General features: G+C 40.6%; 2 protein-coding genes across 2 annotated transcripts in view; one reads left to right on the top strand and one right to left on the bottom strand.

The window, feature by feature from the left end:
• The window catches only part of ABLIM1 (actin binding LIM protein 1), a 141,442-nt gene extending 128,329 nt beyond the window's left edge, over positions 1-13,113 (bottom strand). The window contains exons 1-2 of the mRNA XM_009881639.1: positions 13,046-13,113; positions 12,390-12,607 (exon numbers count right to left, since the gene is read on the bottom strand). Coding sequence (XP_009879941.1) covers positions 12,390-12,607; positions 13,046-13,113 — 286 coding nt within the window. The remainder of the gene's footprint in view (positions 1-12,389; positions 12,608-13,045) is intronic.
• A 4,545-nt stretch (positions 13,114-17,658) lies between these two features.
• FAM160B1 (family with sequence similarity 160, member B1) overlaps positions 17,659-26,382 on the top strand; it is a 103,992-nt gene continuing 95,268 nt past the window's right edge. The window contains exon 1 of the mRNA XM_009881640.1: positions 17,659-17,670. Coding sequence (XP_009879942.1) covers positions 17,659-17,670 — 12 coding nt within the window. The remainder of the gene's footprint in view (positions 17,671-26,382) is intronic.

The following is a 26,382-nucleotide window of genomic DNA, read 5'->3' on the forward strand; positions in this document are numbered from 1 at the left end:
CTTGATAATGTTGAAAAAGTATGTGTAAGATACTAAGCAGTTTAGCCATGATTTAAGATTTGTTATTCTCATTTTAAAAGCTGGCTTTCGTATTTTTATCTTGCTCTCATTCTTCACAGATGAGATCATGGCTTAGCAGTATCAGTGCACTGTTTTTATACAATTTCTTCAAAACTGACCAATGTCTTTTGTTCATCAACCAATGAAGGAAACAGTCTGCTAGAAAACAGAAAGGGAAAGGGGAGAAGATGTTCTATTAAATACCATCCAGGAAAATACCCTCTGTTTAATGTCCTTGCTTCCAGCAAAAGCCTGGCACAAACAGTTTTGACAAGAAAGCCTGCCACAGGCTTCCACAGCGTAACCACTGGACAACCTACGTCAATTGAGAGCCACCACTTCCATAAAGACTTGATTATAGCATTTTGCAAGTTGGTCCCTTCTCCAGGAAGGAAATCCCGCTCTCTAATGCTCTTAAAGAAGAGGTGACCTGCTCTAATTGTTATCCTGACTTAACTGTGCCTGCTCAGAGGAAAACCAATAATGTCAACATGAGATTTCTTGCAAAAGACCTGTGACCCAGTAGTGGTCCCAGTGCCCTCATGGGGAAGCACACAGTTTCCAGATTTAGCATTGTCAAAAGCTATACGATTAAGTATTTCCTGACTTCTGTTCCTCTTGAACAAACCCTACTCCAGCAATCTATTCCTCTGACGCCTCTCCCTGAGCCACTTGGACAACCGACACATTTTCCATCGCCTGAAAACAGCTCAAGCAGCTGTGCTTCTTAAGATCTGTGGTATAAAGGGCGACAGGCAACCAACTCGGGCAAAGTTGATGACATTGGGTGGAGTTTTTCAGATTCACCCAGACATACTGCTGAGCAGAATTCAGTCTGTACCCGGCAAAACTGTCCCCCATACTAGGTGTGAGTATCTGGGTGTTTGCTCCAGAAGAAAGCCAGAAGGTGTTTAGTAAGGCTTTTCTTGCACGTGTTGTTCTTTTGCTTCTCCAGGTTCTTAAAGTACCCCTCCGTAAATCTACTAGTCTTCGCAAGCCTGCAGGCAAGCTGCAGGGGAAGTTCCTTTATGGCAGTCACGTCATCCTATAGCCTTTCCATACCCTCTGCACCGTTTCTGCTCTATAATGACCTGATACCGCAGCTTACGCAATGGCCCTAGGCTGCCAGCCTCTCCTTAACGCCATCTCCTCACCACACTGCCCTGTGTGGAACCAGCAGAACGTTAAGGAGCTATGAAGGCCCCACAGACTGACCTCACCACTTCAGACCCCCTATCACAAGTTTTAAACAGTCTAGAGGAGCGTACACAGACCCACCAGAGAGGAATATGGTTCTTTCTTAGGACGTATCACAGTCCAGCAACCCTACATCTTGGGATAATCACAATATTCTTACTGATAAGACTGATCCTCGAGCAAATAATGCCTGATTGGTCTGGATTCTACCCACAACTCTTCCGCTATGCTGGGCTCCTCTTTGTAGCCTATGTCTTGCTGTTTTGAATACAATCAGTCTGTAATATTGGTGTTTACAATCATGTGTCATCTTCCTTTTAGAGTAAATGAAATTAAAATTTACCACATACATTCCCTGATTCAGCAAAATACACAGTGTATTCATTCTGATCTGACAGGAGTTGGGGGTTTAGTGCTTTTTTAATAGTACCGTTTAATATTCTTTCAAATTAGACTCCTTAGCAATAAAACGTTTCTCAGGTTTTGATCTACCTAATGGTCTGGATTTCTCAAAACAAAATTTTATATTCTGAGGTTCTCGCAAGCAAGATTTTCTTAGTAAGCTGCTATTCTGCATAACAGTAATAGCCTGCAAAATACAGATAAAACAGTAAGAGTAATGTCTAATTTATTGCAAAACAAAATAACAAATCAAGGACACTTGGCTTTGCTTTGTACATTAAGAAGCCTATAACACACGTGCCTACGTAAAAAGCACCTGAAACCTCCCGATCATCTTTAGAAACAGATTAGAAAAGATGGTTACATTACATTATATTTCTTTGCAGCAGCCCCCAAAATATACAAAACTCACTGATGGGTAATCTTCTGACTCTAGGCATGTACAAACATTTACCTCTGAACACACATTTATACTATTGATATAATAACTGGTTTCCAAACTGCTTATGTTATTGCTAATCCTTAGAAAGGAGATCGTGGTTTCTCAACGCCTGTGTCGACTTTTACACTATGCACACATACTTGACACTGAACTGAGATATAATACAGTAATACACTGTAGGGACAGTGGTTTAAACTCGGTATTTTTTAAAAAACTACCATATAAAATCATCACTATTCACCTGCTATAAATTGAATCCATCTAGCCAAATCATGATGACAACCAGTACCATTGGTAATAAAATCATGAGTGTACTTTCAGTAACCATTGCTGACAGTAACACAATTACTGCTAAAAACTGCAAATAACTTGCACGAGGGCAGGAATCTCCAACAGGAAAGCATATATGCAAGTGTCATGCTTTACTGTGCATCCCTATGGTTAAGGAGATTTGATATTGATAATCCAGTTCAGAATTGGATTAACTCTGCAGAATAACCCCCCCCCAGCCTGCCTTGGGAGGTTTTGGCTCAGTGAAATCAGCAAAAAAAAACAGGAATGCAGTAAAGACTCACTAGTCTGAAGAGCTGCTCCATGTGAGGTCCATGAAAAAGCAGATCGAAGCAGCTTCCCGCCAACTAGTTAATTTGCAGAGCAAAGAAACAAGTTCTTTGTTTTGCAGTCTCGAGAGACGTGACAGAGTATCTCGCTAAGCATTAACCTTTAGTGTATGCCTCAGCAATACAGCACAGCAAAGCATGGAACAGTGCAAGTCCATGATCCCTGAAGAGGAGGCAACCCATCATGTGGACACTGGATATATACCGTACATTTAAACTGGATTAATCAATTTTCAATGTGCCAAAAGAAATTCCTTCTCTTTTGCTTCCATATCAAACTATAAATAGGACTCTAAAAAAAGGCACCTAAATCTGTCTTGCAAATGTATCTCACTCCCAAGAGCTATTTCCCAGTCCAGTGACCTATCAAATGAACCACAGAGGACCTCAAAGAAAAAGAAAAATATGCTTTCTAAGTAGCCTTGACTTGGCTAGATAGTGTGATATTAATATATTCAAACAAGCTGTTACAATAAACAATTTTTTTTATCACCTCACTCCAGCTTCAGGAACTTTTCTATTAGTGGTTCTTCAATTTTATCTGCTAGCTAGGCAGGTCACTTGCTTCAGTATGTAAAAACGTACATATTTGAAGCTTTTTAAAAAAGTATTTGTTTCTATAGGACCATCATAAAAACATTAAGCAGATACACAACAAATTGATATTCAAAACAGAGTAGGCATAACTGGTTCCAACATCTACACCAACTGGAACTTCACAAAAGATAACTACAAGAGCTATTTTGCTGCTGCTGCTCTGTAAGAAGGTTTGCTCACAGGTAGTTTACACCAAACCCGACGGCTTATTGCTCTGCTCCAAAGGAGCGAGTCACATATTTTAAAGGAGAGTTTGCCAACGTAAAAAATAAACAAACAATATTGAATCTTCCAAGTACTGATGTACACTGATAAGCTAATTGGGTTTATATTTTTGCACTTTACAGTTTAATGCTTCTATGGTTTACATTGAAAACTGCACAGACAGCTCCACTCTCTAATGCACGTGGTAACAAACCAGTGATAAACACTCCCTGGTGCCACTGTGTTTCTGCCTCCCACCATCAAGACCCACTCTTTAAAGTAAAATAACTGAAAAATCAAAAGCACGACAACGCAAAAACTGTAATCACAATCTCCCATTCTAACATTGTCTTCTTTTCTTCTCGGCTTCACCTTGTCTGCATCACCTGGGAGAAGAACAGTCCTGCTTCCCTTTCTTTCCTTCTCTTCTCATGAACTATTTGCCCTTTTACTGAAAAAAAGCCCACAGAGGTCTACCAAATATCTGTCACTCTGTCAAACTAAAAGCCACTTTTAAGTTCCCTGTACACAAAAGTCTGCTTAGTGATATCCCAACCTCTCAGGCATAAACGGGGAGAAGGAGCCAACAGCAATTAGTATTCATCCTCTCCCCAACCAGTACATGAGGGATGTATGGGAGCGGATGAAGCGAGGGAAAAGGCCACATACCAAGCTTCTCTCTCCTCTTCTATTCCCTCCGTGCCCCAAAGTCAAAGTCAGAGTGAGCAAGGACAGGCACTTCCTATGCCCTTCTCTCCGCTCTGAAGTTTTCCCACTATCTCACCTTTTGGACAGGCAGAGCAGGCCCAAGGAACGGCTTTCAGAGGACAAGAAACAGCAATTTCTACTTCTCTTTCCCCCATCCCAGTGCTACCGGTATTGTACCCTTGGCAGAAAGGCTAGAACTTCTTCGGCTTGAAACCAGCTTCCATTTCAGATTTACCTGTATCTGTCCTGCCCACAGGAGGCCGCGGTGGCTCTGCACGCCCACAGACGGTGGGGAGAGGGGCCGCTCTCCTGCCACTTGAAGCGGTGGAGGGCAAAGCACACCTGCAGTCCTGCTTCAGCCCTGCCCCGGAAGGGGACTGCATTTCTCTCTCGGTTGTTTGATTAAAATACCAAGGTTATACAACTGCAAATGACGGACACAGGAGAGGAAGTTTCAATCAGATACAGAACAAAGGCAGGACTCCCTGTAAACAATAGCGGGGGATGTGTAGCCACAATATGCCCTTCCCAGTCAGAGCTGCCTGCACCCCTTGGTTTTACGGAGTTAGAGAGCAAGTGAGATCTTTGCTTTAATTCCCCTTAACAGTCTTCACATTACTGTTATTGACTGCTATTGCCTATGTATACAGCAACAGAAAAAAACCACAAAACCACAGAGGAGGGCTACAAAGCTGATCCGAGGGCTGGAGCACCTCTCCTGTGAGGACAGGCTGAGAGAGTTGGGGTTGTTCAGCCTGGAGAAGAGAAGGCTGCTGGGAGACCGTATAGCCCCTTTCCAGTACCTAACGGGGGTACAGGAAAGATGGGGAGGGACTCTTGATCAGGGAGTGCAGCGATAGGACAAGAGGGAACGGTTTTAAACTGAAAGGGGAGATTTGGATTAGATATTAGGAAGAAATTCTTTACTCTGAGGGTGGTAAGACACTGCAACAGGCTTCCCTGGAGGTGTTCAAGGCCAGGTTGGATGGGGCTTTGAGCAACCTGGTCTAGTGGGAGATGTCCCTGCCCATGGCAGGGGATTTGGGACTAGATTGTCTTTAAGGTCCCTTCCAACCTAAACCATTCTATGATTTTCATTATTTCTTTCTACTTAAGGCTGATTTAGCTCATCTTTCTTGCTAGCGTCTAGTAACAGTAGGAACTGCAATTTTATTCTTGTTTATTGGATAACACATCAAAGAATTTAGATGGAGAGGGAGCAGTAAGCCCTACAGAGGTGAATTCATAGAATCATAGAATGGTTGAGGTTGGAAAGGACCTTGAAGATCATGTAGTTCCAACCCCCCTGCCATGGGCAGGGACACCTCCCACTAGACCAGGTTGCCCAAGGCCACGTCCAGCCTGGCCTTGAACACCTCCAGGGATGGGGCCTCAACAACCTCTCTGGGCAACCTGTTCCAGTGCCTTACTACCCTCAAAGTAAAAAACTTCTTCCTAATGTTTAATCTAAACCTGCCCTCTTCAATTCAGTTGCTCTAAACCATGCTATCGTTAATACAGATTAATACTAAACCACTGATGTACTACTAAGCAAATTAGCTTGGATTGATCTCGAACACTGGCAAAAACTTGTCCCACAGCCAATAGAAAGCTGAAACAGGAAGCCAAGGGTTAAGAAGACAGTAAATGTTCAAATATTTTTGGTAAAAATGTGGCAGTGATTGAATTGGAGTAGAGATATTGCAAACAGGCAGAGAATGAAGAACTGGTTGTAATTAATTACCCAACAAGCTCATTGTGCTTATTTACAGAAGCAAAGATTTTTAGGGCCTAACACAGACAGGGAGTTTCAGCTATACTTCTTACTCAACCATGAAACCACTACTCAGTGTTTTTCACAAGCAGATCTTTAGAATGATAAAGCTGAAGCAACTGCTTCAGGTGAACTTTGCCCACTGCAGCCGCTCTGTGAATCTTGGGAGTAACATAAGCAGAAGCACCTGCTTGTGTTTAAAATCTAAAAGGTGAGCAGTGAAAAAACAGCCCATCCTGGGAAAGCTGATGAAATAAGCAACTACATCTTCAACACGTGCTATCATTGCAGGAACAAAACCACATCAGCACTGTTACTGTAGTAAAGGGCAGAGAAGAAAGCAGTTTCTCTAATGTCAGCAAGACAGAGAGAATGAGGGAGAGGTAGAACTTTCACCTGTGAGCCCCGTTTGTGAACAAGTCCTTGGTAGTATAAGGCATTGTGCAGCAAGCACAAAAGGAAGATTTCTCGCTCCGTGATGGTCATTGTTAGAATGTCTCTGAGTGCAGGAGCCCAGGAGACAGAAGCTGTGCTTGGCTGATCTTTACCAGGGCCATGAGACCCTTGATGCTGAACCCCATATATGTGCCAGTATCACAGGGAGTTTGCAAGCAATTTCCAGAGGTATCGAAAAGCACCTGAAAGAGAGAGGTTGCTCCCAGGGTGAAAACCTGAACTCGATGATGTTCTTGGTCTGTAATGCAAGCAGCGCAACAAGCCTAGAAATCGCTACTATAACACTGCAAAGCTGTCCCCAGAAAAATGGAACTTCAAGGAGGGAGAAACACAGTTTCCCAAAATCTGAAGACACTAGACCATGTGCTTCTTAAAGACAAAAATAAAAAATAAGCAAATATGAGTGCACTCGACCAGGTCCTTAGCTAATAGTGATCTGTAACCACCAAAACAGACTTTAAAAGACTCAACAGATCACATACTCTTGTGCTGGCTAGGCTCAAGCACCTAGATCATTTGTCACATTCATAAAACACTCCAAGAAGTTTGCACAACATGCTTAGGCAAACTGTTCCTCCACTTCTCTGCCTCTGTATCTAGAACGTTAGTTCCCATTATACAAACTGAATCTTCCCCGCTGCAAATGCACCTAATCTCTTTCTGTGCTTCTCAGGACAACGCAGAATACATCTCCATTTGACAACCCCTTATTCATCTGAAGACTGACTAAATCCCTCGCTTATCTTGACTCTTCTAGACTGAGCAAACCTAATTCTATTAATCTTTTCTCACAGGTTTTTTTTCCCTAATACTATTCTCACTGCCTTCTACTAGTTTCCCTCCAATTTATCAGTATCTTTCTCACAATGCAATGTCCAAATCTAGAGACAGTATTCAGCAGAGTCGTCTTCAGTAACAGAAAACAGGGAAAAATTATCTCCCTTGCTGTACGTATCTCCTGCTAACCTATCCCCCAAAAATGTGTTTTTTTTCTGCAGCAGTCCATCTATATTCGCATTGCAATAAGTATCTGGAGTAGTGTTAGCTATTTTCCATTTCTTATCTGTGCAAGTCCAACACTTCACACTTTTATTCCCTGAAAGTCAACTGCATGATGTCAAACCATCTAGCTGTCTTATCAGGACTATTCTGAATTCGAACATTGCCCTGCAGAAGAACGATACAATGCTTCTAAATCTGGATTACCATAAACTTTAAAAGTATACTCCCTATTCAATCATATAATCATGTCAGTCAGCATTATAAAAAAAATAAATTATAGGGACTGAGGACAGGAGAGATCGCTCACTTGAAGCAATACATTTGAAAAGCTATCAAAAGGAAGAACTACCTTATCTGAAGTACACAAGCAGTCTGTGCAGCACCTCTCAGCATCAAGAGTACCACCTACTACAATGCCTACAGAACCTGGATTTTTCTCTCTCATACCAACACTTCAAGATTGCTTACCTTTAGACACCTGACAAGTTCACACAGCACCATTAAAATCCCACAGCTGTAGGTTACATTAAATACACATTCTGTGGGGAGCTTCTATGAACACCATTAGCAGGTAAGACCAAAGATTAAAATAGGATTTTTATTTTTTTTTTTTCCATCTGTGCCTTCCTTCTTCCTTTCCAGGTAACAACGGGGACTGGTGTTAATGAAACTGTATTCTTCAGGGTGACCTCAGGCATTCCTTGGTACTAAGAATGGAAAATGGCAATGGGGCATAAAACGGTGCCTGTTCATTTCCCTAGCTGGGGCCTCTAGCTTTCTTGCCACAACACAGCAAGAAAACCCTCCTGATGGAAGCAAGCTGATGTGTGGCAGCTTAGATGTAAAACAGTGGGCAAAGACTGAAATGTTTATGCTGCAGCTAGTATTTTATAATTGGACCTTTTGTCTCGAATCTGCAAAGCCCATTTCTCACAAGAACACCCTACCTCTGTGTCTTCCCTCACATCACCATGTTAATCTCTTGAACTCCTCCTTCCTGCAAACATACACACAGAAAAACCAGACCTCTTCCCCAGACCCCCATTTCTCATAGAATAGAATAGACTATTTCAGCTGGAAGGGACCTACAATGATCATCTAGTCCAACTGCCTGACCAATTCAGGGCTGACCAAGTTAAAGCATGTTATTAAAGGCATTGTTCAACTGCCTCTTGAACACTGACAGGCTTGTGGCATCGACCACTTCTCTAGGAAACCTGTTCCAGTGTTTGACCACCCTCTTGGTAAAGAAATGCTTCTTAATACCCAGTCTAAACCTCCCCTGATGCAACTTTGAACCATTCCCACGCGTCCTGTCACTAGGTACCAGGGAGAAGAGATCAGCACCTCCCTCTCCACTTCCCCATGTCAGGAAGCTGTAGAGAGCAACAGAATCATAGAATCATTTGGGTTGGGTAAGACCTTTAAGACCACCAAGTCCCACCATTGATCTGGCCTGCCCAGATCCCTCTGCAGAGCCTTTCTACCCTCAAGCAGTACAACACTCCCACCCAACTTGGTGTCATCTGCAAACTTACTGAGGGTGCACTCGATCCCCTCATCCACATCATTGATAAAGATATAAAGAGAACCAGCCCCAGTACCAAGCCCTGGGGAACACCACATGTGACTGGCCACCAACTGGATTTAACTCCATTCACCACCACTCTGTGGGTCTGGCCATCCAGCCAGTTTTTAACCCAGCAAAGAGTAAATAGGGTCTCAGTGCTTCATAAATTTTCTTTCACCAGTCCAGTCTGCTCCCTGGCTCATCACTGAGCTGTTTTCATGCTCTCTGGATTCCCCCCATGCCTTTCGCATCCTCTCAGGTTCCTTCTGTCTTCATTTACATCCAAGTGATCCAACACAAGCAGTCATTCTCACCAGCGCTGCTTTAAATTAAGACCGTTACATAAACAGTTACTAAACTCATGCAGGAGGTCAGTTAGATAATATGGTATATATCTCCTTTCCCTCAGGTGTATACCACTGCCGCATCCAAAGAGTAATCAGTGCGGAGGGGCGCATAAGGTGTCATCCGTGTAAGTGACAGATGACAGTATCTCATACAAGAAGCAACACCACACAGTTCCAAGGCAATTTTCTCTTTAAAATTTCACTGCTCTTTTGCAACCAACTTTCAAGTTTTGCTAGTTGTGAATATCAGACATTTTTGCACTGAATCCTTTGTATCAGAGTCTGGACTCCAGAGAATCAAAGCCACGTGCGGCACCAGGCCTTCTAGGCTAAGACAGATTTGTTGCAGCAAACCAGGCGGGCGGCAATCCCTCGCGTGGGACACAGTCCATTACCACTAGAAACAGGAGGGAAGGTGGCTCACCAGTCTTGGGCCAAATGAACTCAATGGGGGGTCCTTTCAGTTCTTCAAAGCCTGTTCTGAAGTCTTTTTTTTTTTTTTTTTTAATTTTTCTTCCATTTTTAGAGTACTTTTAACTGTCAGTATCATGCCACCCTTTAACTTGACAGGACATGTTTAACCTCTGACATTCCCCTTAGGAAGGGGACGGAATTTCATGACACAAGTGAAAAAAAAAGCAAGTCATGGGTTAAATCAGGGATACTCAAAAGACTCACTTTCTAAATACGAAATAGCTCTGCACTTGTTGATAATTCCTGACCTTTCAAAAACCTAAAATACGATGGTTATGATTCCACTTATGAGCAGCAAGGAAAATATTTAGTGAGTCTCCAAATGTCTTGAACGGGGTAATTTCTAATCTCTGTTTGTAAAGCCAAATACAGACAGCAAACCGTCTTTCAGCAGGGTATATAAGCTGCTAAATCTTGTGGTACTTGAGGCACCGTAATCCCCAAGCAGGCACATGGCCTAAGAGACAGACTCATGCGTTTTGCAACTTAAAGTCACATACGGCTTTTACAACCAGGCCATTCTCAATAACCATTCCGCTATTTTTGTTCTAAGTAGGAGAGATTTTGATTCCAATTATTGTAATTTAAGTAAAGCTGAGACACCAGACACCTTGTGACCTTTCAGCTAGCATTATCCATGGCACTGGAAGGCAGGACCACAATACCCATCCTATCGAATAGTAGCACCCAAATTGTAGGGTGAAAGGAAAAAAAGCCCCAGTGGTTATTTGCATTACCTATTGCAGCACAATGCTAATGAGAACCTGTCCCACAATCTTTGTGATTGCTTACAAATGAGGGAAGAACTGCAAAATTGCATATTTCTAGATTGATTTAAGCCCCATACAAATTAGAAGAAAACTGCACCTGTGCTAAAAGGTGGCTCCTAGCCGGCTCCAATGACAAAAAATTTCTTTGGAGTCCTACCTGCTTTAATCATATAGCTGGTCACTGTTCATTCATTTAATTTTCTATCCTAAATTGTAAGTTATAAAAATGCCTAAATTGTCTGTAAAAGTTTTTTCCAGAATACCAATGTGAAACACTGGAGGGAAGAGGCTGGCACGGCAGAATGATAGCTGCTTTTTCTGGTTCACAGCCATATTATATATTTGCTTCATGTTTCAGCAACACCCTAGTTAAAACTTTACTTTTCAAATAATTGATTACTCAGAAGCTGTAACTATCCAAAACAGTATATGGGTTTTGGCCAGTATTACTCGTACAATGTAAAGTTCATTGGGTACAGAGATGACTAGCAAAAAGCTATTTGCGCAGAAGAAAATGTGTTATCTGGCACTGTCAAAATGACAAACTTGGAAGTAGATCTTTGAAAAATACTTGCCTATCATATACAATGGTAGGAGGAGCTGAGCAGAGTGACAAGTATGTAGCAGTTTTCCTGACCTGCTCAGTGCAGGCAAAATTCCAGTACATAAGCAGTTCAGGTTATCAAAACTGAGGTCCGTAAAGCAAATCCTAGAAGAGGATATCTTTGAAATGTATCTGAAACCTTCAGATTAACATTTATAGCCAATTTAATAGATTGGAGTTTCCAGAAAACTTTTTATTTATTTAAATTTTTAACAGATTGTAACAAAGCAGTTAAGCTGATGAATTTCAGATATAAGTCCTCTTACCATTGATAGCTCTATGAAGGAATGTGTTCAATATTAATTAAAAACGCAAACCAAATTTTAGGAAGTACTGAGAGGAACAAAGAGCACTGCTGGATGTGGCCTTGGGCAACCTGCTCTAGTGGGAGGTATCCCTGCCCATGGCAGGGGGGTTGGAACTACATGATCTTCAAGGTCCCTTCCAACCTAAACCATTCTACGATTCAATGATATACCCGCATTATGCTACATCTTGAATAGAGTTCTATTCCCCAGTTTTTCAAGGGTTATAGCAGAATTAGAAAAATAAAGGTTAAAAGGATAATCAAAGGCATGGACTGGCTCCTGCACAAAGAGTATCTAAATAAACTATGACTGCTTTTCCTGGAAAAGGAGGTACCTGCATAAAAGATACAACAGAATTCTGATAAACTCACAAGTGACAAGAAGAAGATGAACACTGGAAGACTTTTAATGACCTCTTCCAATTCAAAAATGAGGTAACTTCAAATGAAACTACTTTGGAATAGGTTTAAAACAAAAAAACAAACAAACAAAAAAAGAAATATAGTTTCATAAAACCCATAGGCAAGTTTTGGAACACACTACCACAGGATATTGAGCTTTCAAAAGGCGTTTTTTTAGCTTGAGGACTTATGCAAGTTAAGGCCCCCTTTGTCGCAGGATAGCCACACAGAGAGCTGCACCTATATCCATCAACTACTTTTGACTATTCAGATTCTAATTTAGCTTTTCATTCTTCTTTCCCTCGTCTCTGACAGTGATAAGATATTTCTCCACACTTGAGAACGCTTGCTCTCATAAAGCATCTTGCTGTCACACAAAAAATAAGCTAACTGTAAAGCAATTTAGCCTATTCACCAACCAAAAATCAAGATCTGATATCCGTCCTCACTTACCCAGATCCTCAGGATTGTCAAATAACCGCTCGCATAAGTAGTAGTCATCTGGATTCAAGTAGGGCAGTTGCTTCAGCAAGCTCTGCTTAGGAATGAGATACAAGACCTCTGCAATATCCCCATCCTCAATAATTGACATCCTTTTGATTGAATTTCGGAATTTCACCTTTTCCAGCACCAATTCTTCAGTTTTACTTGATCCACACAGCTTCCCAAAGCTGTTTAAGATGGGGAAAGACAGCATTTCTATTCAGAAGAAGCTAGGAAAAGCAACCTGTAGTGTATGCAGTCAGTCTACTACTCACGGCACACTGCCCTTGCCAATCCTTCTCTTTTTCTCTTATCCAGCAAAGGAGATTAAGGAAGATATATTTTTAGTGATTATCTTCAAGAGATTATGGCAGTATGCTTGATCAGGTGACTGCCATCTAAAACTATTGTAATCAGTTGCAACTCATCCCTGGGAATGCAAAAATCAGAAGCAAAACCATAAAGAGTTATCTGAAAATCAGATTAATATTCAGGACGAGAAAGAACGTAACTGAGGTACATAAGAGGATTAGTTTAAAAATCAAAAAACCTTGCTGTGTCAAAAATCTTATTACAGAAGAATCATCATCATAAGCTACAAATGCACATCTGTGCATTTAATCTACCGTGCCCCTGTTCCATGCCAGGTTTGTACATGCCGTACTGCAGGAAGGTCATAGTAAAGGTAGGGCATGTTGGTCCTCCTTTTGAGGACCGTACAAAGGCTGGCCAGCACTAATTGATAAACAGATTTTTTTGGCAAAATCCTTTCTGCAGCTTTCATTGCCTATTCCAAACAAAAGCACTTAAGCTTTCCCCTAACTATTAAGGATTGGGTCTCTTGTGCTCTTCCTCTCCACTTTTCTGTGTAGCTGACAGGAGAAGCTCTGCACACACTGTGCCAACCCTTCCTGCTTCACTTGCAAGAAGTATTTACATTAATCCAATTCCAGTGACTTGCTAATCTAATCATCTAATGAATATTTCTCCCTGGGTAAAGGCAGAGCTAATCATCGATGGGGCACTGCAAATTCACAGGAAATTCCAAAGCAAAAGATAAAAAAAAAAGAAAAAAACACAACCTAAACTAGCATTCATCATCTGTAAGAGGAATTTACAGGTAGACCCCATACCAGGACCTGCTCAGAGACAAATTCAGATTCTTTGTTCAGCCAAACTCCCAGAGACAACTGCACAGACAGTGTTTGGCCCAGGCTTTCAGTTCCCCCTAACATACATAAGTTAGCTATAGCTGCAAAATGACCTGGTTTAATAATTGCACTGCTTCCAGTAAGGCTGTTGCTAAAGTAGAAGGCGAAAGAAAATCACCAATAGGCTTACTGAGCACAGTAAGAAACTGTCTGTCCTGGTTTTCTTCCCTCAAAATCCAGAGCTCAAGTACTATCTACACACGGGGACAGGCTTTGAAGAGAAGACTGCTTTATTTACTATTTTAAAGAGAAAATATCATTTCACAAATCCAGACTTTGATCATCTATTATTACACACCTCCTATAAGGTCAAGTGCTTTTTATTTTTCAAGTAGTATGACTTCTATGTTATCTTGAAAACAAGCCCAAAATCACAGTCCCTCTGTGCTTCCCCTGGGTTTTATAATCAATCATGGACACAGTGGGACAAAGCCAGAATAAATCTGCACCACTGCACTAATTTTAATGGGGTGATGCTAATGTATACTTCAGGAAGAGCTGGCTCAATAAATACAGCAATTCGAATTCTGCCTTGGAGTATCTTCTATCAGACCACAAATCTCAGCAAATGCTGTGTTTTAAGTATTCCCCCTAGGAAACAAAGCTTTGCAGCAATTTTTCAGTCTCTCCCAGATTTCATAACCTACTGACCTGCACACCACAGCCACTCAGAGGAAAAGACAGTTCTTCTGAATCTCCAAAAGCTTCTACTACTTCAGCTGAAGGTGGATCACCATTCTGTGCTTAAAGCAGAGGGATGACTCACAGGAGAGGGCTGGATGCACTCTAACAGAAGTATCTTTCAGCTTAGTATAAGGGTATCGTTTGTTGCTGGATAACCGGTGAAGGATGTTGACATCTGACAAGAGCAGTGCCAACTATCCAGCCTCACCAACACGTCAAGGTGGACTTTGCCCTTTGAGGTAGGAGAGGCAAAAGTACACATTGCCCTGACATTAACTCTGCCGCAGAAGTTAGTCCTCAGAAAGCAGAAAGGTGAGCTCTGCAGTAACTTTTTAAGCTGCTGCAACTTTTGCCACAGCTTGGCTGCCTAAATCCTAGAAGAAAAGCTTGTCTCTCATTGGAGTTTGAACGCAGCACTGGTTTAAGACTGACTCCCAGTTTTGTGCTGAAGCCATGCTGATTCCAACCTTCCAGCTATATTCACCTGGACAGTTGTTACGCCAGCCCACGCAGTAAGTACTAAACTAGTATGGATCTGTTGTGTAGCAGTAGTCAGAAGAAACTGCAGTCTTCTCCCACGGAATCAAACAGCATGTAAGCTGTACGAAGCCTCTATCGATTCCTTTAACTTGCAGTTTGCCCAGAAGAGTTGCAACCAAGTGATTACAGGCGAAAGGGCAGAGCAAAGGCACGTGAGGCCGAACCCACCTTCCGCCATGCAGGAATCTGTCCCTGCACTTGGCAGACATGACTTCCGCACGCAGAGCAACTCCAGTGTTAGCTTGAGAGGCAGCAGAGATCGGCGCCCTTTTTCCACAGTAGCTCCACTACAGAAGCAGTCAGCCTGTGACCCCTGTAGAAGGGTCCAATGTCATTGCAAACAGTGAAGTGCAATCCAGTCACCTTCCGCCACTAAGACGTGTGGGGTTGGTGAGGGACATGGGAACAGCTCAGTTTAGACTAGCATTTTGTGACCCTGACATGTCACTGTAGCAGCAACCTGCTTAATTAAAAATAAGGTCCTCCTTCCTTTGAGAGAGAGTACTCTAATGATGCCCCTGTCCAGCCCTGGCTATTGCTGTCATTGTCTGATAACTACAGTCTCAAAGACCACATATTAGCTGCTGCTTACAACACAAAGCGATATGATTTTTTGTTAATGTTTTTTAAGTACAGGGTACATCTTGAAGAGCCTCCATCCTGTTAATTCATCTACGAAGACAAGAAGTAAAGGTGAGCAAAACAAGACCAGGAAACATCACAGCGGCTTCCCATGTCTGATGAAGGGCTGTTTGGAGAAGTTGGTCTGAGGGTCAGATCCTTGTGTCCAACGTAAAGGACAAGGCCTGAGACAGCCTTGTACAACACACTGTTCCCACGCGTTGGGATTTAGCCTTCGCCAGAATCAAAAAGACAGCGGCAATCTCCTAGCACTTAAGTCAAGCACTCAATTAAGTGGAAAAGATTGATTTCTAATATTCTTGCTGAAGAGAAAAGGCAGAAAACAAAAGGGCACAACCCTGTCCTTATGCTTCTTGAAATACATGCTTGGGAATGCAGGGCACCCGACCCAGAAGTAGTGTTGAGGAAATTTCCTCAGTATCTGCCAAGTAGCAAACTAGTTTTAAATCACTGCCAATTCAAAGCCGTGCCTAATCCAAATATTCAGTGCTGAGAGCTCAAGCCTTCACAGAGCACAGTTTGAGGTATGGGCACTTTCCAGACTGACAGTTTCCACAAGGGACTGGATATGAGACAGGAATTAGACACATTAGCTACTTTAAATGTTTTATCTCATTACCGACTTTATAAATAATTTTATTTATAAATATTTTCAGTCGTCTCAAGACCATTTCCTATATCCCCTCTGAATTCACCAAACCAATTGGCTGCCCGGATGCTAAAAATACATATATGTTTCATATACAACCAGGAATAGAGGCTTCTGTACTAATGCTACTAGAACAGAAGTAACAAAAAAAATTTGACTGCAATCCACAAATGAATTGCACAACAGAATATCAGGCACTGAAGAATAGCAAAAATTAGACACCGAGGGCTAAAATCATAGAAGAAAAAATATCCCTCCATCCTCCTGAGTAACACTGAGAATTAAACTGGCCCTTTGGCTAAATAAAAGGCAGAAATGTGTAGTGCAGTAATGCTGTCTTTAATTGCTTCTGCCATCAGAATTAAACTTCCTGCAAATGCATTTCAGTGTGACTTTATTGTTGTATTGAAGGCAACAAAACCCGCAACCAAAAAAGCAAGAAATTGAAGTCAGTCATGCTAGTTCAGCAAAACCTAGCTGCAAAGAAAAATCAAAATAAAACCACAGAAACTAAAGTAAATCAAAAGTAAATCTTCTTTTTTCCCTCATACCACTTCAGAAGGTAACGTATTTATTGCACAGGTAGATAGCCCCAAATAATGTTTCATGCATCTGTCCAAGGCAACAGGACTACCATGTTTTCCCCTGTAAGAATTCTCACAGGCACAGAGCAAGGAGAGAAAAAAATAAAGGGCCTTCACGTAAATGAAAAATGACCAAGCACTATGTCTATTTGTACCAAGAAATATAGTTATCCAAGCAATAAAATAACTAAAACAGCAAGAGAGAGCAAAAAATCATTCTAACATTCCATTTCTCTAACACACACACACACACACAAAGAAACAAACCCCTTCTACTTGTGGTAAAATTACCCAAACCGTGCAGCTTTTTCACTTTTGACACACACAATTTACTTACTCAAGACTGCAGGCTGATGTACAAAACACTCAGCTATTTACTGTAAACTTGAGGAAACACTTCATCCACATAACGGAGACCAAAAGATCCACATGCACATATTTAATTTCTTTACCTAAATGTCCAAAACAGGCAGTCATCTTCTGGGCGTACTGACACAAGCCGTTCTCACCCAGGACCTGTTCGCTCATTGCTTCGGAAGGAGCTGCCTTTCTCTGCAAAGCCAACCAACTACTGCTTGCTTGAGACTGGTAAGACAACAGAGCTTCCTCTTCCAATTTACGTCCATTAATAATTCAGGTACTACATAAAATCTGCTGAGCTTTAAAAACCGGTAGCGCAAAGCTACTTTGTGGCTTTTGAAGTAATCATGTTTTAGTCCTTAAAAAGCATCTCGGCTTATTATATTCCAACAGTTTACAGAAAATAATTTGAAATTGCAACGAAATCCATTCTCGTGCCACACAAGGGGAAATATTGTTGGGATTATGCTCCAATCAGTGGTACATATAAAATATTCACTCAGCTCGAGCCCAGAAACAGAATTACCACCACTACTGAAATGTGTTATAACATACTCCAGCAAGCCGACATGTCCGCTGCTGTAAGAGCACCAGTAGTTCATCGTATATTACCATGCACTGCTTCCCAATGCTGTATATCTTCTGGGGCATAAACACAAAAAAAAAGAGCCCAGGCACTATCATCATCATATTTTCTGGTACTTTCTAACACAACATATTTCAGAAGAACCAGGGCACCATGGCCAGGAGTAACAGGAAGAGGGTATTTTCTCAGCTCACTCACTGGAGCATGAAGTCCATCTGATCTTGTTATCTTGGATAAGAAGAAAATAAATGAGAACTGACTCGGCAGTCCTGCTCCTGGCCAGCTGCAGTGGCCACACATACCTGTCTCTGCTCTGCTCTTCAGAGACAAAGGCAGAGCACTGTCAGACCAACCTGGGGAGAAAAAGCGTAAGAAAATCCACTATAAATCACAAGATCAATGACACCTCTTTAGCCAGATACTTGCAGAACGGCTTTGGCTATACTCTCATGACTCAGGTGACCATTACCAGTGAAGAATAAGTGTTCCTCATAAACAAACATTCTCCTTGTCCACCACCCGTGTGTTTTCTCCATTCACTTAACGCTTGCTGCTTCCTCACTAAGATCATATCCACTCATGAAAAAATATTTAGTAGAGATCACATGATTGCTGATGTCCATATTAAGCACTGCTACTACTAAGCAGACACTTTAAAAAGAGATCTGTGCTGGTACATCTACATGTAAATTTTACTCACAACAGATTGAAAAGCCTAGTTACTAGTATTTAATCTTACTTCAACAATTTATTGTCTATAAAAGCATAAGATATATTTAAAAAAGAACTCAGAGGCATTGGTATCTTTTATTGTGGTAAAGGCTATGAAGGATCCACACAGATATGAATTTTAGTGTCTGCAGGTCTCTATCAAGTCAGTTTACTGGTTTCAACCCCTACAAGGTTCTATAAGGTAAGCTATACTACTGCCTATGGCGGGAGGAACATAAAGACCCCAAAGCCACAGGGCACCTCTACGCTCTACACGCAAAAAAAGAATGGCTTATTGAAAAGGGCTAGCTCAGGTTAAAGTGATATCAGAAGCAAAATGATTTGTATTATAACTCAGCTGAGCAACCCAATTAAGCACGAGTCTCCCATATAGGTTTGTTATCAAGCTGCCCAGTCAAGAACTTTCTTCACTGCTATTATAACTAATCATTAGCCAAACTCCATCCAAAACACCTGTTTTCGCAGAACACGCATGCAAAACACAGTAGTGAAGAACTGTTATGAGTTCTGTGAAGTCCATGAAGCCTGTGAATGTCTTCATGAAAGGATAATGGCACATTCCAGTCTGAATAGGATGAAGCTACTTTTAAGTCATCTTACACTGCATCAAACATTAACTCTTCAAAAGCCCACTTCCCGAGGTGGTGCACTGCAAATTGGATCTCAGTTTTATACCTTAACAGGTATTTGCAGGCACAAACTATTTTGCTAAACTAACTCAGAAATAAGAAAGCAAATGTAACTTTATGTATTGATTTCTTCTCCCTGTTCAGTCCAAAACATACATGAAACATCACTTTGCCCTTTATTCTTCTATTACAATTTGCAACCAAGAAAAAATGCAAGAGAAAACACTACTATGTTTCTATCTGAGGCTTAACTAGGGCCACATGGTGACAATTTCCTTTTCCAACTGATGACATTTGCAAAATCTTCCAGCTGAATTAAAGCATTGTGCTCAGCTTCCTGTTATCAACTATGTATGATAACTTTCATGGCACATGAGCCTTTGACAACAAAGGACCAGCTTTGCAGTGCATTGTAAAGCTGGACAGGCAGCATAACAAGCTCTTGGGAATGCTTTTCCCTTTGCTGTACGTTCAGAAATTGAATCTGACTCACTTCCCTAAACCCCAGCACCCACCAAGTTTATCCTTCAGTGAGGCAGTGCACACTAAGATTAAACAAACAAAAATATCTAAACAATATGCTTGAGATTACATCTAATCATCTTTTTCTTGGACAAAAGAGAGAGCAACACCAGCCATTTACCATCACGTGCAATTATTACCTGGACTGAAATAGCACACAGAAAAATCAATCACCAAATGAAATATTTAAATGATGTTCGGGGAAAATAAAACCATAATGTCAGTTAGCAAAGTACTGTCTACTACCTCTGGAAGCCTTAAAATATTCCTTTCAAGCAAAAGGTATAGACCGCTGTCAGGGATCAGATACACATCCACTGGAAATGAAAGAATAGTTTAAATCAAATTCATATCTACACAGTTTCTGTATTGGATAATCCACTTCCACTAAGAATACTGTAAATAAATAAAGATGAAATCTTTTTTTAAAGCATCTATTAGGCTTATCTAAAAGCAAGAAACAAAGAAACAAAAAAAAAAGAAAACTATCTGTAGAACTTCAAATTCACTATCATAAAACAAAATACTCTTTCTACATTACTGTTCTGTGAAACTTAAAAAAACAACTTTCACTTTCCCTGTAATTCCCAAATTCACCGATTGAAACATTTTTAAGATCTACCGAAAGATTTCCCAAATGATTTTTTTTCTGCCGTTTGCAGGAAGCTGGTATCTGTGAAGGTTATCCAGTTTCATTTTAAAAAATATTTCTGCTACCAGGTTTAAAGCTGAAGCAGAGACAGACAACTAAATCCCCAACCTGTGATACAGAACAGGCAGTGCCTTTGGAAGCAGTGCCTTTCCATCATTTGATCGTCACACAAAATGAATTCGGCAATCAATTCTGGCTATAGCTGTCCTTTAACACACACACACACACACACAAAATCACATTTACTGAATCTTGAAGTGTCCATGCTTTCTAACACATATATCTAAAGGTATTTTTTCACTGAGGTCTCCATTCCATTTACCACTGTGCAGTGTTCATGGCCGACTACTGCCATTACCCAGAAATGAAGTGCAATTTCTGTGGCACTGCACCTCCAATGCCGATTTATTTTCCTGTTAATGACCAAAGGCCTCAGGTATGACACTGCACTAAGACAAGTACTAGTGAAGAATGTGACCAACATCCAGATGAGTTACTGCTGTATCCAGAACAGCCTGTGGAGATCCTATTCTACTCAAATAAGCAGCACAACTATTTGCTGAAATCCATTTTTAGCATTTAATGCCATCACAGCTACCAAAGTATCTGCTTCCATAATCAATTATTCAAATTCTTAATAAATAGTGAGATTAACAGTAAGAAAGTAAGACCGAAGGGCTGGAATGCTAACCTGGGGTTTGAGAAACATGCACAGACTTGCTGTTTGTCCCTGAGCCATTCCCTTAATCCCTTTAATTGTGTTTCCCCATATCACCCCCCCCCCCCCCCAACGGATTTGTAACAATAGGTACATTAAAGACTGTATTTTGACTGAAGTTTTCAGATCCTATGATAATGGGAACCATAGCAGTATGACAGATAACAACACCAGGGAGTAATTGGTCAGCATCAAAAAAGAGGTCACGTAAAGCGTAGCTGAGTGCTTCTCCTTGATCTTAATTACCTTCCAACTTCATTACCATATTTCTTAATGATTTTCCAATAGATTGCAGCCCTTATTTAACACTAAAAGTGCTCATTTCCCCTGGAGAATCATGTTACCAGATAAGGCAAACATAGCTAATACTGTACATCTCCTCTGATCTGAAAATTCCATTTTTAGCTATTCTGCCCCAAACAAGCAAAATCACTGTTACTCTGGTTGCTGTGATTAGGCGCGCACAGTTACGAGGTTATGACAAAAGGCATGATTCAACCAAAGGCTATTTACCTTACTTTATCAATTCCAATGTTTATTTCAGACTAGTCATGGGGAAAAAAATATCTCTGTCCTCAACTATTTTCAGACACAAAATAACAGTGTGTGCATTAATGGATCTGTCTATTGCATTATTACAAGATGAGGTGGCTCAGCATTTTATTTCCTGGCAGCACAAGGCGAATCTATTGATCTATAATGTCAAGAACACCGCACTATGTATTCTTACAGCAAAACCAATCCTTTTTACTTGCACGTAGGAAAAAAACCCAACTGTAATTGCTGACAACTGATGCAATTTTGTAGGGAGGATATAGTGAGAGCTATATGAAATATAAATAAAAAAAAACCTGCCGCACCCCCAAGAGCGTATGATTGAACAACTGACTCAACAACACAATTGAAGTGCTTGCCTATCTCAAAGCTTATAAATAATCCCACGACTTCCGTGGGGCCGCGCACTACGCTTGAAGTTAAAGAGACGCCTAAGCCACTCTAGGGAATAATTAGCAAAAAGGATCCTGGCAGAAGCTGGCAGTCCTTCAGATATTCAGGAAGAAACTGGCTTTTTTTTTTCTGCTCCTCAGCAATGTTTAGGTATCTTTTATTTAAACAAATTTTAGAAGCAAGTAAGTACTGTGGAAAAACATTTAAAATTTTTAATTTTCTTCTACTTACTTGTGGTCATTACTACGTAACAGTTCAGCCTGTAATAGCCTCTAAAGAACCACTTAAAGAACAACAATCAAAATAAATAAAAAATCTAAACTAAATTATATTAGCTAGAGGCCCCAAGAGCTAGAGATGGTTCATTAAAATAGCTCCCCATCGTGTTTCATATTCATTTTGCTTTTTCAGACAATCACAAAGGTAGCTTCAAGTGAGCAGAGAATTTCAAGATAAATGTAATTCCTTTAATCAGAATTCTTTCTTTACTTTTCCTTACTTGAACCTTGACATTTTTCTTCCAGCTGAGGGGAGAAACTCTGTAACATTCTCCTCGCAATGTAGACTTCATAGTAACTGAGACAGAAATAAGTTGGGAGGCAAAGAGATCAAAGTTGAAAGATCAGTGTTCTTTCAACCCTCATATTTATTTCTTGTACCTGTATACGGAGCAATGTGTTACAAGCACAACATCAAAGAAAGCGCCACTCCTCTTGTTATGTATTAAAATTAACTGGATATTATTATAGTCTCTCTTCTGACAGGTCACATGACTGCAGAAATATACACAGCAACTTTACTCAAATGTGGAACGAAGAATGATGTCTATTAGAACAAAGTCTTCTCTAGGTTGCTGCAGGGCTTCCTGAACACCTTAGTTTAACGTTCCCCATTCCCTCCTAACACTGGATCTTCTGCTGTAGATGTAGACCCAGCACACATGACCATAAGAAGAACTGAGTATTTCTCTTGCTGCATCAAACTCTGAAGCTCTCCAACATCACAGCCACTCCCAGAGAATGGCATAACTCTAAAAGGATAACTTTTGCAGTTGTACTGCCCCCTCCTAGCTTCAGTGAAGCCCTAAGAGAGATTCCTTCTTTGTACTATAAGAACTAATTTAAGTACCTACCAGAAGCCAGTACAAACTTTTTGTCAATGTCCGTCAAAACTAAGAATAGGAGGTTACCTTTCTATATAGTGGAAAGTATGGCACTGCTACAGGATGCCAGAAATGACATCAGACCAGTTCATCCACTGCCAACATTCCTCCTAAACGCAGCTTTAAATATGCTGTGTTGGCTAATCTTTGTTTTGTAATTAAATAAATCCTACAGCACTGTTGAACCCTTCCTCTTGTGGTCAGCACTATCAGGCTAAATCAGCTGCACGCACACACACAAGTGATCAAGAGCCAGTTTAAAAACTGTCAGGTAAGCAAAATTACGACTCTATGAGCAGCTCACTTCTCACATTCTCTACAGGCAGAAATGAGGCCTGGACACATCTGAAAATACATTGATGGGGCAGACGAAAGACTTGGAATTTAGTTCAATTTATTCAGGACAGGATATGACATAAAATGTACCATGTAACTACTCAGATTTGATAAACTGAGGTTTTGGTCCTCTTGGGTATCTCACAGTCTCATTTCACTTGTTTTTTCTCGATAGTTAAGAGGAATCTACTCAAATAAGCTCTGTAATCTGGCACCAACAGGAAAAGCAACAGTCAGAGAACCCCACCAAACTACCCAAGCTGACAGGACATTAAAAAGGAGAAACATGTCCTCGACTCGATGACAGGTACAGCTGGGTTTGTTCTTTACCAGTGCCACTCAACACAGAACAGGCCTTATCCTGTGATATTTCCCTGACATGTACAACGCTGTGAAGCTGCGCCTATCAAATACTTTGAGAGTTATTCAAAGATAGTACTAAATCAAGAGTCTTGATCCTGCAGTGGAAGCAGCGAGCATTCGGCACCTAGCAAGCTACAATTCTGGAATAGAAGGTAGGAAGTAAGGTCTTACAATACTGGCAAAAATTGTTCCGGTGGAATCATAAACAATAGGAATGCTGAATGAGTCAAACGGAATAGCTACAAAGAATCTAAGACCACTATGTCAACTGCTTGTTTGGTATTTACCATACTGTATTCGCAACAACGATTGACAGCAGTATTCCTTCAGCAAGAATTTCTTGATGTGGTCCTGCCACTGCTTGACCAAATGCCATCCATTGAGGTTATTTGGTTTTGCCAGTTAAGGTCACGTGTGTCGTGGGCTACTAAGAAAAGCAGTTTTTCCAGCAGATGAACTTTAAACAAAAGTGTAGGGGTTTAATTATTTTTAAATAAACTGTAACTAAAACATAACATAAAGTCAAGATGGCGCTGGCCAATCTGCTACTGCATTCTTCATCATCATCACAGAGCCCGTGTGCTTCCTCGTACTTAAAATACATTAAATGTTGCATCTATAGAGTTACTCCATAATGGGAGGTCTGATTCTTCAGTTTATGTAGAATGCAAACAGCTATTACTAGTGCACACCAGGAGGTTGGTTTGTTTGGGTTTTTTTAAGGGCAAACACTCCCTCAGTCTAGAGCAAAGATTAAGTTTCTTTTATTTGTGTTGACGTTACCATTGAGGTACTTGTTTAACATACAGATTTACCACTGACACAAATCAATGACCCCCAAAAAATCCCTTTTCCATGCAGTTCAGCTTCAATATCCCTTCTGGTATAAATACTCTCTACACACCTTCATTTTTTTGGTATGAGTTTTGCCCTGCTATGATTTAGGAATAGTTCTGCAATTGAGAACAGCAAAACAACAACAATAACAACAACAATTAAAGAAAGTAGGCAAGCCAGCCAACCTGTCAGGCTGTGCTAATAAAAGTTGATTGATGAACAACTTCTAGCAGCAGTGAGCAATATTTTCAGATGAATCAGTTAAAACAGGTGCTGACCACCACGGGATTTTTCAGTAGAGAACCTTATGTTATAAACATATGCTGTGCGTATTTTCAGACTGAAACTAGCTGGCAGCTTTCAGTTATTTCCTTTTTAACTATGAATGAATTACAAGATAATGCATTATTTTGTAGTGGTTTTCTGATTGTTTTGTTATTGAGTTTTTTTCCCCACATTTATGCTCTCTTTGGAATCCAAACCCTCCCAGTACTTTTCCTAGAATCAATTAATTGGTTCTGAGGAAGTAAAAAATTTCAGTTCTCCAGCTGCTTACTGGATTATCATCAGAATACAGTCAGGCCTTCCAACTCCAAATAGACAGCTGACAAAAAGAATCAGTGCATCATTCTTCTAGAATGTAAAAGCCAGCACGTGAAACTGATTAAAAACAGAAGTAAAAAAAAAAAAAAAAAAAAAATCTGCTTTCATTACGCACTTCAATGAAATGACAAGCAATTATCCCCCAAAAGTATCTCTCTATATATTAGATTTCAAAGGGGCTAGACCCTCAACCTCCCCCTGACGCTAGGGAAGAGAAAGCGCAAACGCTGACAGAGTAGCAGGGAGAGGTAATCCATCTTCTCTCCTCTGCTTTATCAGCGTGGTAGTTGGGAGTTGATCTACTGGGACCCAACAGTGAGAAGAGATTTCCATATCCACACAAGAGGTCACCTGCTCTGGCCAAAGCAGGCACAATTATATACTTCCTTCAGTATATCTGGTCAGGAATGGAGAACCAGATATGCAGCCTAACCTCACTAGAAGGAATCCCCACGGCACTCAGACAAATGTTCATTTGACCAGTTCACATAATGATATGGCAGTTTCCCACATCACAACAATACAGAAACAGCTGATTTTAACCAAATGCTCATGTGTTGTGCTTCAGTAGAGACTAATTTATATTAATGTAATAAATCCAAAATAGTATTTTAAAAATCAAATAGTAAAGGAATAAGGAGGGAAAAGGAAGTAATTTTGCACACTTAATTCCGCACACATTGAGAGAAACAACAAAAATAGAACTGTTGTATCTAGTTCAACATTAGGTTAAGTTTTTGGCCTACAAAGACTAATTAGCAATGGAAAAAAATATTTGTTGTTTTTATAAACAGTTGGTAGAAAGTTTGGGTTGTGGGTTTTTTTAAGGTGAAGCGACACTTTTCATAGAGAGAGGTACACAGTTTTTTAGTATGTCTGCCTGCAGATTTTTTAAGCTCCAGACCCATAAAGATAGATGATATCTGTGTGAGACATCATTTTTAAGAGACAAATACTGGATTAGACAATGCAAATCAAAAATAAGACTTTACTTCTTCAAGCTGTAACCCCTGAAGCCAAACGGGTACCCCAAGGGTTTTTTTTATCTGTCCAAGCATAACAGAGAAAGCAACTACCCACACTTGAGTTACCAAGAAAGCTAAATATATCTTTTTATATTTATGCCTCTTCCCCCGCCTTTTTCTAAGATTGTGGTGTAAAGAAAGAGAAATGTTTACTAAGCAAACTAAGATTTGCATGCCTCT

The sequence above is a fragment of the Charadrius vociferus genome, unplaced genomic scaffold (assembly GCF_000708025.1).
Source record: "Charadrius vociferus isolate BGI_N301 unplaced genomic scaffold, ASM70802v2 scaffold282, whole genome shotgun sequence".
NCBI classification, from domain to species: Eukaryota; Metazoa; Chordata; class Aves; order Charadriiformes; family Charadriidae; genus Charadrius; species Charadrius vociferus.